This window comes from Meleagris gallopavo, chromosome Z (assembly GCF_000146605.3).
Source record: "Meleagris gallopavo isolate NT-WF06-2002-E0010 breed Aviagen turkey brand Nicholas breeding stock chromosome Z, Turkey_5.1, whole genome shotgun sequence".
Taxonomy (NCBI): domain Eukaryota; kingdom Metazoa; phylum Chordata; class Aves; order Galliformes; family Phasianidae; genus Meleagris; species Meleagris gallopavo.
This window is the reverse complement of record NC_015041.2, coordinates 16040699-16057257: the sequence shown is the minus strand read 5'-3', so window position 1 is coordinate 16057257 and position 16559 is coordinate 16040699. Positions and strand designations below refer to the sequence as shown.

Below are 16559 nucleotides of genomic sequence, written 5' to 3'. Positions count from 1 at the left end.
TAGAATGAGCACTATCATTCCTGTAAACTTATCTTTAAGATGTTTCACTTCCAATTTGTATTGTACATTTTTAAATGTACTATAGCTTATTTAGTTTATCCTGAGTCTTTGAAAAATAACCAATTCTGTTTCAGTCCAACAACTTAACTGGCTTCTGAAGAGTTAAAACACGAACAGTATTTTTAAAGAATTAAACACAATCAATATTCGATTTAAAAAGATCCCCATCATAAAAAAAAGCAAAAGAAAAGCTGCCATTTTCCTTCAGAATTACATGCATCAGAATCTAAAAACCTGCCTTAAAAATAATTTTAAAAATCTGTTTTAAAAACACACCTGCTAAAAACACAAGTTTTGCACTACAGGTGAAGCTTTACTTCACATTTTACTTTATCTTGCTTTTCAAGTCCAAGATCATTTCTTGATAAAATAAATACCTTTCTTAGGGTAATATTTTTTTCCAACATTTTGAAATAAAATTATCACTAACAGCTACAGCTACAGTAAATAGATGATGTATGGCAGAAGGAAAACAGCAGGTAAAACTTGTTATCATTGAAGAGCGTGACCTCAACGTTGTTACAGAAAGAATGAGATCTAGTCATAGCTGGCACCTGCTCCCACTGAAGTACAGAACATCTGTAAACCTCAATGGAAACTGAGTCTGGCACCTTTGACATAACTTCTGCATAATTTGCCATATGAAAAGAAGGCTCAACAACTTTTCACATGATTCAGAATCTAAATTGTTTCACGCAGAACAATCTTTATTATTTTTTTAATAAGCTATACTGTCAGAGCCTTAAACACTGACTTGAGGATGGCATTTTATTTCAGATTTCCAGCAAATCTGGTTTTAAAACTTGTGTCAGCAAGATGTTCAGTGACAGTTTGCATCTTTCTAAAGAGTATTTTAAAATATCCCCATTACCTGAAAGTTAAAAATACAATGAAAACACAAAACTTTAATTTCAAAAGAAATTACACAGCCAGCAGTAAATGCACAGTGAACCACAACTGCCTGCTCTTAGTTTAAGGAAGGCTTTTTTTTCTTTTTTAAAGTATCCATCAACATTTGGATTTTTACACAGAGATTTGTATAGTCAAAGAGACAGATACAGAACTTCCTAGTTGCAGAATCCTCTGCTTACATCTACATGATGTGAAGTGGAACAGTGATCGATATATTAAAATAGATCCTGAGCCCCTCAGCTGCTAATATTGCTGAAAAAGTGCTCCGAATAAAATAAAAATCGCTTAAGTTGCTAAATAATCATGCAGATTTAAAGAAAAATGCTTTTGCATTGACATAGAGCCATGTGTTTGAAAAGGCACAGTTTACAAATCTCTGCACAAGTTGTGAAATGTTACATACTGAGTTTAAGGAAAGATCTCCATTTGTCAATCACATATTTAGGTAGGGTTCTCCACTGGTCTTAAATCCGTGATGTATCTGTCATCAAGGCCAGCAGAACAATACAAGCTGCTGTGCTTAGCTGCACTGCAAGACAGTTATTTTATATACAGTAGCATCTTCGGTGTATCAGCCTTACACATAGGTAGCTACCATGTAGTACGGAAGACTGGGTGTTTCAGCAACTCCCTTGATGGGGGTCTGTCCTGAGGTTGAAGTTCTAAACACCGAAGAGTCACATCCCTCAAACCAGGAGACAGATGCGAAGGGATTGATGGAGCAGTAGTTGCACTAGCAATCTGAACAGAGAGAAAACTTCTTTAAAAATCAGTGACTCTGAAGAGCCGCACCTCTATCCCCAAACAGTAAACAAGCTGATCATTTTCAGCTGTTATGCTACATGCTTTTATCCACTCACCACAGTTCCCACTGCAGTTTATAGGAGTACATTAATTCCTGCCTCTCTATAAAGTGGGTCTCAAGTTCCTTTTATGACTCTTTCCCCAACAACACATGCTTGTCACAGACTGCCTTTCTCCTTGTACTTTTCTCTCATTTTTCTTCTTCTAGCAATATTCTGCAGCAACCAATTGCAGGGCAGGACATAAGAAGTGGCTCTCAGGCCACAGTTGTGGGTATTCTTTAGTCTACTCCTTGCCATTAGTGTTAACTGGCATAGCAGAAGCCAGCGTGGAGACAGATTGTCCTTCAGGGTGGTAGCAGAAATGCAGTAAGGACAAAGAGAACACAAGTAGCTTAACATATTATGTAATATCGCTCAGTTAAATCTTTCTGAGATGGAAGCAAGTTGCTCCCAGTCATATTGATTTTTACCTTCTCTAGATCAGATTGAGGAAGATGATGGAGAACACTTGAGTGTCACCATCAGATTCACAGACATCAACTCATTAAGATGATTCTCTCTCTTATTTGAATACTACTGTGCTAGTTCTGCTTCATGGAAACACTTTCTTTACTGATCCCAGTGGAGATGCTGATCACTTTCTTTACTTGTGACTGTATTTTCTTCACTCATGCCTGGAGCTGAACTAGATTTTTAACTAAAGAATATATACAGATGTATGTATATGTCTATATACGTCTATTTCGCTCTGGGCAGCCTGGTATTATATTAGTTGGCAAACCTGCACATAACAGGGGGTTGAAACTAGATGATCGTTGTAGTCTTTTTCAACCCAGGCCATTCTATGATTCTATATATTAATTGGTTTTACTAAGAAATGTGGATAGCCTAGAAAAGGAGGGACTACGTTCATTTATAAAATGGCATAATGGTAGATAACTTTCAGCAAAACCTGGTCATGGAACATCACATTTTCCATTTCCCCACTATGAAATATGAATATAAACGCAAATGTTCTATAGAGAAACACTTATTTTGCTTCCATATTTTGTAGGATTGTAAGAAACAGTTCCAACACTTGACTCTAGGAAGATTTGATTAACTCTACTGCTATTTGTGGTTTTTTTTTGCCTGTTGCATTAGGTGTTAGAATAAAGCTTTTTCTACATATTATTGTAGATGGCTCAGAAATAAATGTCATTAGTCAAAATGATTAGTATGATGATATTAGTATTGCTTTTATACAAACAGCTCCAATTTAGAGAAGAGCCATTGCAAGAAGTCCTACTACTTTTACTTCCATAAAATTTACTCTACTGCAGATGATAATTGTTCAGCCCACTGTAGCAACAAAGAACCTTACCTTAAAGATCAGAGCAAGATGATTGGAGTGTTTCTCTGCGTTCCAGGGAGGTTTAGCACAAGCCATTTCTATAACAACACAGCCAACGCTCCACACATCACAGCTCCTACCATACTGCTGACCTCTCAGGACCTGCACAGACAAATCAAAGCCCAGTTCATCTACTGCAAAGTCTCCTAAGTTCAAGAAAATAAATAAATAAATAAAATCAACCAAATGCATTCTGATTAACATTTTATCTGAACAGAGTGATCAGTAAATGCCATTAAACTGACACAGAGAGCCGGAAAATATAGTGCCTGATTGAAGGACAAATCAAACAATCTTGCAGTCTTTTGACCAAATGATCACTTGTGCTTTCTTAACAATAATCATGAAATATTTTTCAACAAACCACTTGTAACAATTTTGACAAGAAGGAGAAATATATTGCTATGTCGAAATCACCCCTACTCTTTAGAACTAGTGTATTTAAAATTAACTAAAAGCATTTATAGCAGTTTCCATGTACTTAGCTGTATGAATCAGCTAACAGAGTTCAAACAGCTTTTTGAAGTAATTTGCAAAACTGGTTTCTTACCTCCGGGGCCATAAACGCAATAGTTCCCAACAGCTGTCCCTGGAACTCCCCAGCACCAGTTCCTTTTGATGCCAACCTGGCTGCCGCTCCAAAATCAGCAATTCTTAATCTATGACCTGTGCTGTCAATTAGCAAATTGGCACCTGTCAACAGCATAATAAAAACACTGCTAGTTGGCTTTCTATTAAGAGGCAAAGGAATGCACAGACAACTTTCCAATTTCAAGACTACTGATAGGTAGATGTTCTTCACCCTCAGAACCAAGGAAATCTTACAAGTCAAGGGTAAATGTAATAATGTCACTTTTTTGTTATGCAGAAATACTGCTGAACACAGCATGAGGCCATATGAGATTCAGAGAAGCAATCAAACTTTCAAAGGCGCAAACAGAATTCTAGAACAATGTCTGGAGCACAGATAACAAAAGAAAATGTCAACTTAAAACTCTGGAAGTTTTCACTGTCCGCAGCTATCTGGTGAAATTTAAACTTATTTCATCCTTAGCTAGATTGGAGATGTCTTAAAGAGAACTAGACAGCAAATGAAAGTTTTTCTGTTACAAGGAGGAGTATTAAAAGGTAAGAGTGTTTACCATTGTTATGTTGCTACCTATCTGGATCTGTTTCTTGTTTGTGGACAGCTATAGCAACATTAAAGGCAGAATTTTAATAGAACTGACATTTTCTAATAAAGCCCAAGTTGTGTTCAAACAGCACAACTATGTTTATGTTCAATTAGGATGACGGAAGAAAACCCAGAATACATTGAAACCTGACTTCTTTTGGCTTGTTCACAGACTGTGATGTAAACATTTGCATTAATTTAACTAACTGATCTCTAAAGCTGTATGGCAACTTTATATTTTATTTGAACAAATCCAGAAAACTGATTTTTTCTAAACAATTGGCACAAGTAGCCAGCATCCCTAGAAATGCTATGAATGTTCTTAATTTCTGTTACATACAATCAGACAACCCAAGAGATACAACTCTTGAGACGGCATCCAAGAGAAAGAACAGGTCTCAAGCAAGAGATGCTGCTTTCAAAATAGTATGCTTTAAAAGATGTTCTAAGTAAATCTTACCTTTGACATCTCTGTGAATTATCTGATTCTCATGGAGGTAAGAAAGGCCACGTAACAGTTGTTCTGTGTAATTAATAATAACTGATTCTTTGAAGGCTCCATATTTACTCAACAAATGAGCAACTGATCCCCCTAGAAGAACAGAATTGATCAACACTTCTATTTTGTGATATAAGAACTAGTACTGCTTCCTAAAATTTGAGTTCTCTAGGTAAAAGAAATACGATCGACTACTTAATTGCTTTCTGCCTGAAACTATACATACAATTATGATAGAGGTTTTTACACTTCCTAAGAAAAGAATTTTATTCTTAAGAAATGTACCAATACTTTAATGTATCGACTACTGGCATATAGATCCTCAAGGATTTGGATTTTCCACTGTACTGGGCACTGTACTGCCCTTCTAAGTAATGTAAAATAACTCGGTATTGAATGATGTAAAGACAGCTCCTGACAACTTATTACCAAAGTAATATTATTTCAGGAAAAAAAATTACAGTCAGCAACGCAGAAAATAACCACAAACTTGGGCTTTTGCTTGTTAGCACTCTGGTATTGCTAAGTGGTTTATGTCAAAGAAAGTAAGTTAAGGTGCAATGCTTTCTTTCATGGGAAATAAGCATGTATAAAACACCAAATGTATTCTTGATAACCTGCAACAATTTAATTCAATTCATAAAATAAAGCTCCTTCTCCAAAAAAAAAAAAAAAAGGATATAAAGCTTTTTCCGTGCTATATACAATAGCGAGAAGAAAATACTACTGAATTAATACTTGACTGATTTAACATTTGAATGTTTTTTTCTGAAGCACACCTACTTGCTGCCTACCATTAGAAATTTACTGTAAGTTCTCAAATGCCTTTGCATTTTCCTCACACAATTTTAAATAAAGGAAAATGTAATAATATTTCTCTTAGGGGCTCTCAACTGCAAGTTAGTCACAGAAAATTCCCAATTTAAGAAAAAAAGATTATTGGTAAGAATACTGTTTAAGCTGTATTATACAAACTTTTTTTTTTTCAATCAGCACAAATCTTTAAATCAGTAATGAAAACACAGTTTTGCAAACTAACGCAATCCATGGAATATTTTGCAGTATGAAACTACTTAGTTTCAAGCCAATACATACTTTCATTATTTTTTCACATGTAGCTTTTTACCTGCCATCCATTCAATAAAGAGGTTATAGTTGCTCTTCTCACATGTAGCACCCAACATGCGAATAATATTAGGATGGTTTAGATGACTCATCATCCGTATCTCCTCCCTGAGTGCTTCCACTACCTCTTCTTGTTCAGATGACGTGTTCCTGACATATGTCACCTGTTTTGAAATACAACATTATATAACTGCCAGTTCCGTATTTGTGCCCCCTCCTCCTACCCACTGGTAAAGCAATGAGAATGGATGTCTTTCCATCTCTCCTCACTACCCAAAAGCTGCAAGTGTTCTTTTAAAGAATTTCAAGTCCCTTCAGCTGAGAATAAATCTCCATGCGAGACAGTCATAGAGAAGTAAGATCAATTTTCTGGAAAACACCAGCAGAATCCCTGCAGTGGAGAAATCTCCCTCTTCACTTTCCTGCTTAAACTAAGCTATATATTGCAAAATGTGTATTAGAAGTACAGTATTTTTTAAAATTAAAAATAATATATATATATATATAATGTTTATACCATGCATAGAGTTTGTATTATGTGTTAGGTGGCAAGTGACAGCAGAAGACATGAGCATGAGCAGTTTGTGAGCGGAGAAGGATTTAAAATATATAAGGTTAATATTATATCAAGAGAGCTGGGATTGTTTAGTCTGGAGAAGAGGAGACTCAGGGGTGACCTCATTGTACTCTACAACTTCCTGAAGGGAGGTTGTGATGGGGAGGAGTTTGGCCTCTTCTCCCAGGCAACAAACAGGAGCCAAGGAAATGGCCACAAGTTGTGGCAAAGGAGATTCAGATTAGACATAAGGGAAAACTTTTTCTCTCAGAGAGTGGTCGGGCACTGGAATGGCTGCCCAGGGAGGTCTGGAGTTGCTGTCCCTGGCAGTGTTCAAAGGTGTCTGGATGAGGAGCTGTGAGATACGGTTTAGTGGCTTGTGGTAGCAATGGTGGTGAGAGGATGGTTGGACTCTTGCAGGTCCTTTCCAACCTTGTGATTCTATGATTCTATAATATCTGACAGAAACACTGAAGAAGCAGAATACAATCAAGAATGTGAAATATTTACCTGTTTTACAGCCATTAATGTCCCTGTTCCTACATCTTGAGCTTGGTAACAGGAAGAGAAAGCTCCAAGACCAATTTGTTGACCTTTAAGCCATTCTGCATCTTCCCTGTAATGATGCTTTGCTTTGGTATGTCCAGGCAGAGTTTCTGGTGTCTGCAAATTACATTCCAGATCATTTATTTGTTTATTAGCATGCATCTACAATGTTTATGTTCTTGAAGGCTATTAAATACTCAAGTTTATAAGCCTCTCCTTTCCCTTACAGTTACGTGTATTGCAGTACTGTATATTTTGGATGAACACAACCCACACATTTCTACTGTATGTTAAAACAGAGCTCTTCTTCTGCATTACTAACTGAAAGTGAAAGGCAAGATATAAAAACATGAATTGGACTAAGACTTTTCTATTCCTTATCTCATTTCTAAAAACCTAACACAACCAAAATTACACTTTCCATTTAATTTACTCCTGCTTCATCTGTTGTTGTCTCATGCAAGTAATCACAAAAAACAACTATTTCATTAATTCCAGCAACATTACCAATTCTGCTGCCTTTCCTAGGCATGTAGCCTCACAGCATCTTACTCCCTTCAAGTTAAAATACTTGAACATTTTGTGATCTTCCATATAACTTCTTTCTCTATTCTTATTTCTTGTGCTTTTGCACGTGTACAAACAATGACCTTTTAGGTTTTAGCAATATCTTAGGTATCTTGCAGCTTTCCTCTCAATATGTACCAAAAGAAAGATCTCTTCCTACTCTGTTTATTCTTTCAGAAACTAATTTGATACTGTGTGATGGCTTTTAAAATAAATCAACACCAAAACCCAGTAAATTCCTAAAAACTTCACTTTCATTTTCTGCTTCCTCCCTCCCCCCTTTTACACTTTCTTCGCTATTTTAAAGCAAGCTACATATCTCCCTTTCTCCCTTCCAAATACCTTCTCTAAACTAGTTATTAACCATGGAAGGACTCTGCGGCACCCTCAACTTATAGGCTGTTTATGTTCCAACTTGTAGAAGAGAACACCGAGTCAATTCATGTTTGTACAACTCTGAAAACACACCAGCACCATCTTAAACTATGAGACCTCAATTTAGATGTTTATTCTGAATTCCCATGCGTATACTTACATCCTGCTGAATAATTATGATATCTTCACCATTTTCGACCTGTAGTTGGGGAATTATTGGCAGGGCATCTTGAGATGCTGACATTGCCATAGCAATAGCTAAAGCTTCCTCTTCTTCAGCTTCCATCTTTTCCTTGCATTTTTGATTATGATTTACATCATCTTTGTAAGTATCATCATTTTCTGCCCTTTCAGGAGAAAGAACTGCAACTTCAGACTTGAACGTAACTGTGCCATCGCTTGTTGGCATGGAGGCCTCAAGTAAGTCCTCAATACTGGAGTTGAGCTCTGCACTCACATCCAACCGACATTTCTCATCTACTGGTGTGAACACTGTCTCTTCACTTGGTATAACTGCACTACTGTTACTACCGTTGCTATCACACTGTGAAGTATCATTCAGGTCAAGTGTCATACTGTTCTTTGAAGTTTCTCCCTGCTTGTTCATATCATTTGGAGTGGGTCGTGATGGCTTTGGCCTGTGTATGTGACTAGATGGCAATGGCCTGGCTTGGGTAAAAATTGGAGAAAGCTTATCTGGTTCTTTATTTTCAGAGCAGCTTCTCTGAAACTGGAGGGAAAGCTTCCGTTGTGTTTGAGGAGAAGGTGAGGAGATTTTGCAGGGAATGAATCCCTGAGGTCTGAGTTTAGAGACATCTGTTACAGTGCCAGCTGGTACAGATGGGTTTGAAGGAGAGAGAAGTGTTGGAAATAGTGACTGGGAATGATTGGATGAGGGAGAAGAGTTCAAACACTGACTGTAGGGTTTTCCTTTTGTTTGAACAGCTGGCTTTGGTTGCTCAGTGGTTACTGATGAAACAGGAAGTCCCACAGCTAGGCCAGTCAGTGTCTCAGAAATGTCCTGTGGACTGGCACTCAGTTTTTTGTCACTTAAACCTTTCCCACTTTTCCCTGATAACTGAATGGTATTGTTAGGAGTATTATTTTCTGTAGCTTCTGGAGAATTATCTGGTACAGGTAGCTGCAGAAAGTCTTCATGTCGACATTCCATAGACTGTATTTCTTCCATGCCTAGCTGGATGGCTTCTGCAACTTCCATTTCATCTGCTATTGCCATCAGACGTCGACGCATCCTTGTATAATGAGTTGAGCTTATCACACTCAGCATTTCTAACAGCTTTACAAACACGTGAGGCACTCTTGCCACCATTCTTGCTGAACTCAAAAATACTCTCCGTGATAGTTTACCGACCATTGAGTGGGAATTGTCAATTGACAGCAAGGCGAAATTTAGAAGGGAGAGAAGTTTCTTATACCTGTAATTAAAAATAAACACATTAAAAAAATCTGTTTTATGAAGTTATATGCTCTGGTTAGCCTGTGTTAAGAAAGCCATTTCAAGACCACGTATTTAGCTGTCAGTTCTGCAGTAGCAAAAGGACTTATTGTTTGCATTGCTGTTTCAGAATTGTTTGATAGGTCAGAAACTGAAAATGGCAACCAGTTACTCTAAAGTAGGTGTACTTTTGCATGTAAATATTTGTTTACAGGAATTCATCATCCCACAATTTTTTTGAAGAGATCACCAATGACACAATCAATCAACCACACAGAGTATTAATTAAACAGTGTAAGCAAGTACCTGCCTACTATGGTATCAGCCTGTAAAACATCTCCACAGACGATGTGAGGATAAAATTCACCAGGAAATTCCAACAGAAGTCTGTCTATAAGACAAAGTCTCCCCAGTAACGCTTGCCAGTTGCTAGGTTCAATTTCAGTTGCAAGAATACAATTTAAGACATAATCAACACCACCGATACCAATGGACCCTAAAAAAAATGTTGATAAAAATAAGGATTAGATATATTCATAGTTTAAATTCAATAACAATCAGAACAGTTTTACATGGAATTATATCTGTACCCAAAATAACCCCAGCCCCAAACTCCAAAGAAAAACATTTTGTCATATGTTTTGGATAAATTCTGTAATTAATTAAAAAAAAAAATCAGTATATTTGCTTGGAATGAAGAACTATTATTACCAGATTTAAGTATTTCTCTCCCAACTGCCAACTCTCCTGCTTGGCCTTTACACATCTCCAATAGCGTTGAGACTGAAAGTTGACTTGTTCGACTACAAGAAATTCAAACCAGAAGTAACTCCTTTAGCTGGTAGTTTTTAGGAAAAACTTTTTAACATTTTAATAATCATTAGCTGGGAATTTTATTTGGATGTCGCTTCACTTCACTTTATTCCAATTCATTTGTACAATGGCTGCTCCAAAAATAATGCCTCCTATTTCATTATGTTGGCCCATGATATCAGAGGCAGATGTTGGTGGTACAGCAGTAGACATTGAACCTTCCCACCAATATCCTGTTATATGTTGTTGCTGTGTGACAGATGGCAACACACGGGCAGTCTGACAAAATGGTGTCTGACATGGAAGTGGGTATGAAGCAAAGGTGCCACTGAGTACTTCCATGTAGGGAAAAAAAAGTATCCACTGACATTCACTGATGTTTACTGAATGTTAACGGAGATCAGTGGATGTGAGCATAGTGAGGTGATGAGTGGTGTGCATCAGCAGTGGAGACCACAGGACCTCTATTGGTACAGATTTTTACAAAGACACCCTGCAGGCATTTGTTCATCACTGGCAAAAATGCAGAGTTAATGATAATAACTATACTGAAAAATAATGCTTTGTTGCTAAGAATTTGCTCTGTGAAATAGAGCTATTACGCTCTTTTTATCTGTTGTAGTTTCCATGGAAATAAACAGGAGGCATTAGTTTTCGAGTAACCTATATACAACACTGTATCTATAAGCTACAAACACTTGTGATATTTTTACAAGGATATTCCTAGAAACTTCATATATATCACCAACAAATAAATAAAACAGATAGGAAGCAGCTTCCTTATTTCTCAGTACATTCCTATTTCCCAAGTTCTTAGAAACTTTAGGCAACAGTCTCTTATAGAAGAAATCACTCAGGTGCACATTAGGACCTTATCTTGTAAGCACAGGCTAAATTCAGAAATCCAGCAACAAAAGAAACAGTTTAATTTCTCTTCTTAAATTTTACATATTTTATCATTAGACTACTGCTGGTGGAGGCAAGGACCATCTCTAGCTGGTTTTGGAAGAAATGCTGCTTATGATAAATTAAACTGAAAGAGATAGTGATCACGGTGATTATGTTCTGCAAATAGTTCACTCTACAGCTGAAAAAATGGTTGGCCTGGCAGAGCATATAAGGTAGTTCAGGACAGGAAGATAAAGCCTGGCTGACGACTTCACCCAATGTATCTTCCTTAATTTTAAAGGAAAAGGTTCTTTATGAAAGCAAAGCATCATTTAAGATATCTAAATGCTGGACATATATAATCAGATGCGCTCAAAATTTACATCCTTCAAGACCAAAGTTGGTTGTTGCAACTAAACTAACAAAACCATGTACACCGTGGTACACTTACACTTATCATCCACATATTTTACTTCACCACATCTTATAAATGCTCTTATTGTTTCACACAAAATACCAACAAATGAAGATTCTAGATATTTCAGTAACAACCCAAAATAAATTTGAAGTTAATGACCATACCTGTTGGCATCTGCACATTTAACTAATATTGTCTCTACAACTGGCTTCAGAAGTCGCTGTAGCTTACTCCTTTCTGCCAAAGTATGACAAGGAGTATAGACCAGCATGGCTCTTAAGGTTTTCTAAGAGAAATGAGGAAAATCAATAAATATGAAATTAGATTAGCTATAGAATTTTTTAATTAATGTGAATAACTTTACATAAATTGCATTAAAAATGTTATAGGAATGTTAAAAGGATAAAGAGCTAAACATCCGCCATCAAAATTAGTAATATATGTGGAAAGGACAAGAAAGGAAATTAATATAGTGAAAAGAACACAGTCATACAATTACTGCTAATAATAACCATTTCCCTATATTTGGTCAGTGGATACATGCCAATTCACCCTTGCTAAGGACTATCCATTCTGCTTTTAGATGATAGTTAATAGCCAAGACATGAGTAATGCTTAACAAAAATAATGAGGATTCCTGACTTTATACATCTCCTTCTCCTATCCCTTAAAAAAAAAGAAGTAACTAGAATACAATGAGTAAACAACTACTTACTAAAGCAGCAACATACACTTTGTAGACAGGGTCAGCACAGACCATGGATAGCACACTGCAGCAAGATTCCACCACCACATCTCCTGAGACGGTGGCCTGAGATGACCCACTCGCTACTCCCAGAGCTCCAGCACTTGTGTTGTTTCCATTGCCATTCCCAGAATTTCCAGTGCTCTCGCCATTAGCCAGTAATAGAGCACCACTAACATCATGGGAAAGACGCCTAAGTGCCATCTCTCGTATATTCCAGTTTCGAGAAAACAAACAGCCGACTAACTCCATTCCAAAGACCTGCCAAATAGAAACCTTACATGAGTCAAGTTGAATAACATCACAACTGATGAAAAACCACCCTAAGACATCTGTCAGCCAGAAGTTATATGCCAGAGGTTATACTATCTTAAAATAAATAAATAAATAAATAAATAAATAAAAATCTATGATATAAATTAACTGTCATAAATTACGAGTCTTCAGCTCTTCAGAAACTCTGCTAAGCCAAGTGGGGGTGAATAGTTTCATTCACTATACTTCAGTTACTCAGTAATGCAGTCTGGTTTTAGACAATGATTTAAACAAACCTGAAAACCAGGTCTAGATATTTTTGACAAAAAACATAGCAGAAATATAGGCAACAAGTTATCCCGTTCTTCTTTTCAGCATGAGATCCCTACTCAGTTGAATCCAACTTCAGCCTAAGGAGTATTTAGGCCGTTTGTCTCTTGCAACCCAACGTAGGTAACAGTAAGTGCCAACTCTGTATTTATATGACAGTTGCACAACAAATTGTACAAAACATTATGTAGACGGATGTGGCTTAACGAGAACTATTGCTGATTGGTGAGTGGCTGGATTGGATGATCTTGTAGGTCTAACTTTGATGATTTTATGATTAGACTAAAATTAAGAATATGAATTTTGTTACAAGAACCTTCACTAGGAGGCCTGGGATGAAGTCTGAATGATGAGGCACTAGAACTGGCTGACCTGAGAAGCTGTGGAGGCCTCCATCCCTGAAAACATTAAAGTCTAGGTTGGATGGGGCCCTTAGGCATCCTGATCTGGTGGGTGGCAACTCTGCCCACAGCAGGAGTGTTGGAGTGATAGTGTCTTTAGGGTCTCTTCCAACCCAAACTCATTTTTATGATAAGATACAAAGATGGTCAAATAATGTTTTGCCACTTCAGAGTCATTTTTTCAATTCAGGCAAGTAATTTAATCACAATATAGCCCATTTTGGTGGTTAACCTAGGACTAATAAAATACCTACACAGGATACTCAAGATTAGTTGCTTCCAAATCCTAACACAATATCTTTTATTCCAAGGTTTTTCAGAAGAAAGCTCCTTCAGTGATTAATAGCAGTAGCAGGATTGAATATTTAGAAAGTACTTCTTTGCTGGCCATTAAGCACAATGATCATAGCTTCTTCTGAAGAAAATGCAAGTAGTTTTGCATATATGCTGTGCAATATTATATTCACTAGGAGCAAATTTAGCAAAATGGCTTAAAAATCAATGTTTACATTTGAAGTTTCTTTTACACTGTAAAAATTACCTGAATCCACGGCTCAGCTAAATCTTTATAGGCAGAAGGAATCTGCTGGACCCCATAATGAGTAAGGTTAAAATTAGTATCCTGGATTCTCCTCTGTGATCCAACTGTTGATTGCTGTTGAGTTTGTTGTTGAACCACATGGAGAACAGAAGAATCCACAGGGCTTGGCAATTCATGACTACAGATTAACAGCAAAGAACAAAGATTAAGAAATGAAACACTGACCAAGTTAAATATTTTACCACATTCAAGAATGTATCTACAGATTCAGAAACATACAGTTACATTCAGACTGAATGCCTACCTGTAGAAATCATGAGACCTCCATTTAGATCTACACAGAGGACATATAAGTGGCTCTCTGTTTCTTCTACACTCTTCTGCCCCTGGATAAAAGCAACAGGAGAATGTTTTCCAGTTTTCCAGTGTATAGACCAGATGTCTAAGAACTAATATGTCTTAAGTTACACTGAAAAAAAATGCATTTTCTAACTGAAACTTCTAGACTGAACCATCTGAAGCGTTCTGACAAATGTGTGCATTTAAACATTTCTGCACAGAGAAGTGCTTCACTTTGGCACTGTAATTACCATTGAAAGATATGAACTGAAATATGGTTCTTTCTATGTCTCTAATAGAAGTAGTATCTTTTTTGTGTACAAAAATACAGGAGACTGAGCTTTATTTGTTGAAGTATTTGTTGAAAGTATTTACATACTTTAAGTGCTCTTAATTCAATACATAATCCAAGGTTAGAGTAGACAACTTTTATGTACTCTCATGACAAGTCACAGTAAGTCTGTGCTTAACCTTATTCTAATCATCTACTAGCCTTTTCAATCAGGTAAAAAAAAAGTTCTAACTTTAGCCCTGCAGTTAACTTCCTTCTCAAAGCACTAAACTACACGCTTGATTTGTGAATAACTGATAAAAACAGGTGTATCAGTGGTATTTGAATGGTAACAAAATGCTACAGTCATCATCTAAGAGCAAGTTTCTTATTTTGTATTTTTTCTCCACTTTTAAATAAAAAAAATCTACAAAACCCTCACTAGATTACACTAAATTGCAATACTTTTGCATATTTGGAGTCACCAGAATTTAATGAGACAAATATGAAAACATACATATTGACATGCAGTGGTGGTGTAATTTGTTCCTGCAGCCATCTTCACACACAGTCAGGCTCTCTTCATCCAGCATGCCTAACAAACAAATGGGGCACATCTGCTCTTCTTCATCTTTCATACTATTGAAAAGAATATATATGTATTTGTGATTTTGAAGTAGCATATCAGAATTCAGAACAGGTTTTAGAAGTTAGAAAGATTAAGTTTCAACTACTTCTAAATGACTACATGCTATTCAGAATAATTTTCCTAATCCTTGGTATCAATAAATAAGCAACCTAAATTTTGAATGCACAGAAAAGTCACAAAATGTATGACCTCTTTCAAACTAGGTCAGATATTAATTAAGAGACAGAAGGTCCAGCACTTACATTTTTATTTACAGATTTCTGTATTGGGCTAAAGACTATGTGATAAACATACGTAAAAAAATAACAAAGCCATTTGAGTCTTCTGACAGAAAACAATGTAGTAGATTTGCATAAATACTAACATACCAACACATCTCATGTAGATCAATAAAAAAATCACCTATTCTGCATGTTAATTCCATTTTATTTACCCCTACTTTTAAGTTAACACAATCAGAGATTTCAAAAGAAAAAGATATTTTAAACTTAGTTAACATTTAGTGGAAAACATTTTTAATATTCTGTACTAAGCTGATTATCCATACTACCAATTTAAGTTATAGTTGGTGTATGTCTAGAAGTTTGCAGAAATCCTGTATTTCTTCAGTAGCAGTGGTTTTTAAAACAAAACTATATTGTATATATCTGTTTCTATTTATTTGCAAACTGTTGACATAATTTTTTTCTACTGTAAGGTTATTTTTGTGGATTTTTCAAGGAAAAAAATGCCCTCTACAGAACAACACATGTACTAATTTAAAATTTATTTTTGAAGAACTAGAACTAAACTAAATTTAACTGCAAATCATAGCAAGCATCAGAACTGAATGAAGCTTTATCTAAAATGAATCTGATGCTCTGTGTTCTCTAGTATAATACAAACACAGACTCACATAAAATGGCAACCTGTCTCACTGCACCAGAAGTGGTAGGAACTACCTGATGGCTAGGAGGTATATTGGCAAGTAATTGAAAAATGTTTTTCCCTGTCAGTAATGACAATTAGTGAAGTTCACAATCCAATCAAAGAAATACATCTTTCCAGACAAGGCACAGAATTAAAGGAACTGACAAGATAAATGGTGCTAGAGTAATTTATGTATTTAACTGGTTTATTTACCTTATTTATTTATAATGACATAATTCGGAAAAATAGATAATGAGAAACTAAGGTCACAGTCTATAAATCAGAATTATAAACTTGTCTAAATATACTTATCTAGCAACATGAATATTATTACTAACATATCACGGTATTCCTTGTATTAGGTTTCACTTTACACATAAGAAAGCCTCAGTTCTGACTGCCATCTGTAGTTTGGCCTCTCTAGACCCACTAATTCAAACGACAAATTACTTGTTTAAGAAATAAGATCTCTGCAAAATCAAGAAAAGGACAAGCAAGAGCACCCAAACTTTATAGGCTGAAAAAAAGAAG

At 36.1% G+C, this 16559-nt stretch overlaps 1 protein-coding gene across 1 annotated transcript in view; it reads right to left on the bottom strand.

Annotated features, from left to right (window-relative positions):
• MAP3K1 (mitogen-activated protein kinase kinase kinase 1) overlaps positions 1-16559 on the bottom strand; it is a 151103-nt gene continuing 134544 nt past the window's right edge. The window contains exons 7-20 of the mRNA XM_010725434.3: positions 14988-15114; positions 14165-14246; positions 13861-14038; positions 12304-12594; positions 11753-11874; positions 10181-10272; positions 9776-9965; positions 8174-9449; positions 7036-7188; positions 5971-6133; positions 4806-4937; positions 3722-3864; positions 3142-3273; positions 1-1713 (exon numbers count right to left, since the gene is read on the bottom strand). Coding sequence (XP_010723736.3) covers positions 1564-1713; positions 3142-3273; positions 3722-3864; positions 4806-4937; positions 5971-6133; positions 7036-7188; positions 8174-9449; positions 9776-9965; positions 10181-10272; positions 11753-11874; positions 12304-12594; positions 13861-14038; positions 14165-14246; positions 14988-15114 — 3231 coding nt within the window. The 3' untranslated portion in view covers positions 1-1563. The remainder of the gene's footprint in view (positions 1714-3141; positions 3274-3721; positions 3865-4805; positions 4938-5970; positions 6134-7035; positions 7189-8173; positions 9450-9775; positions 9966-10180; positions 10273-11752; positions 11875-12303; positions 12595-13860; positions 14039-14164; positions 14247-14987; positions 15115-16559) is intronic.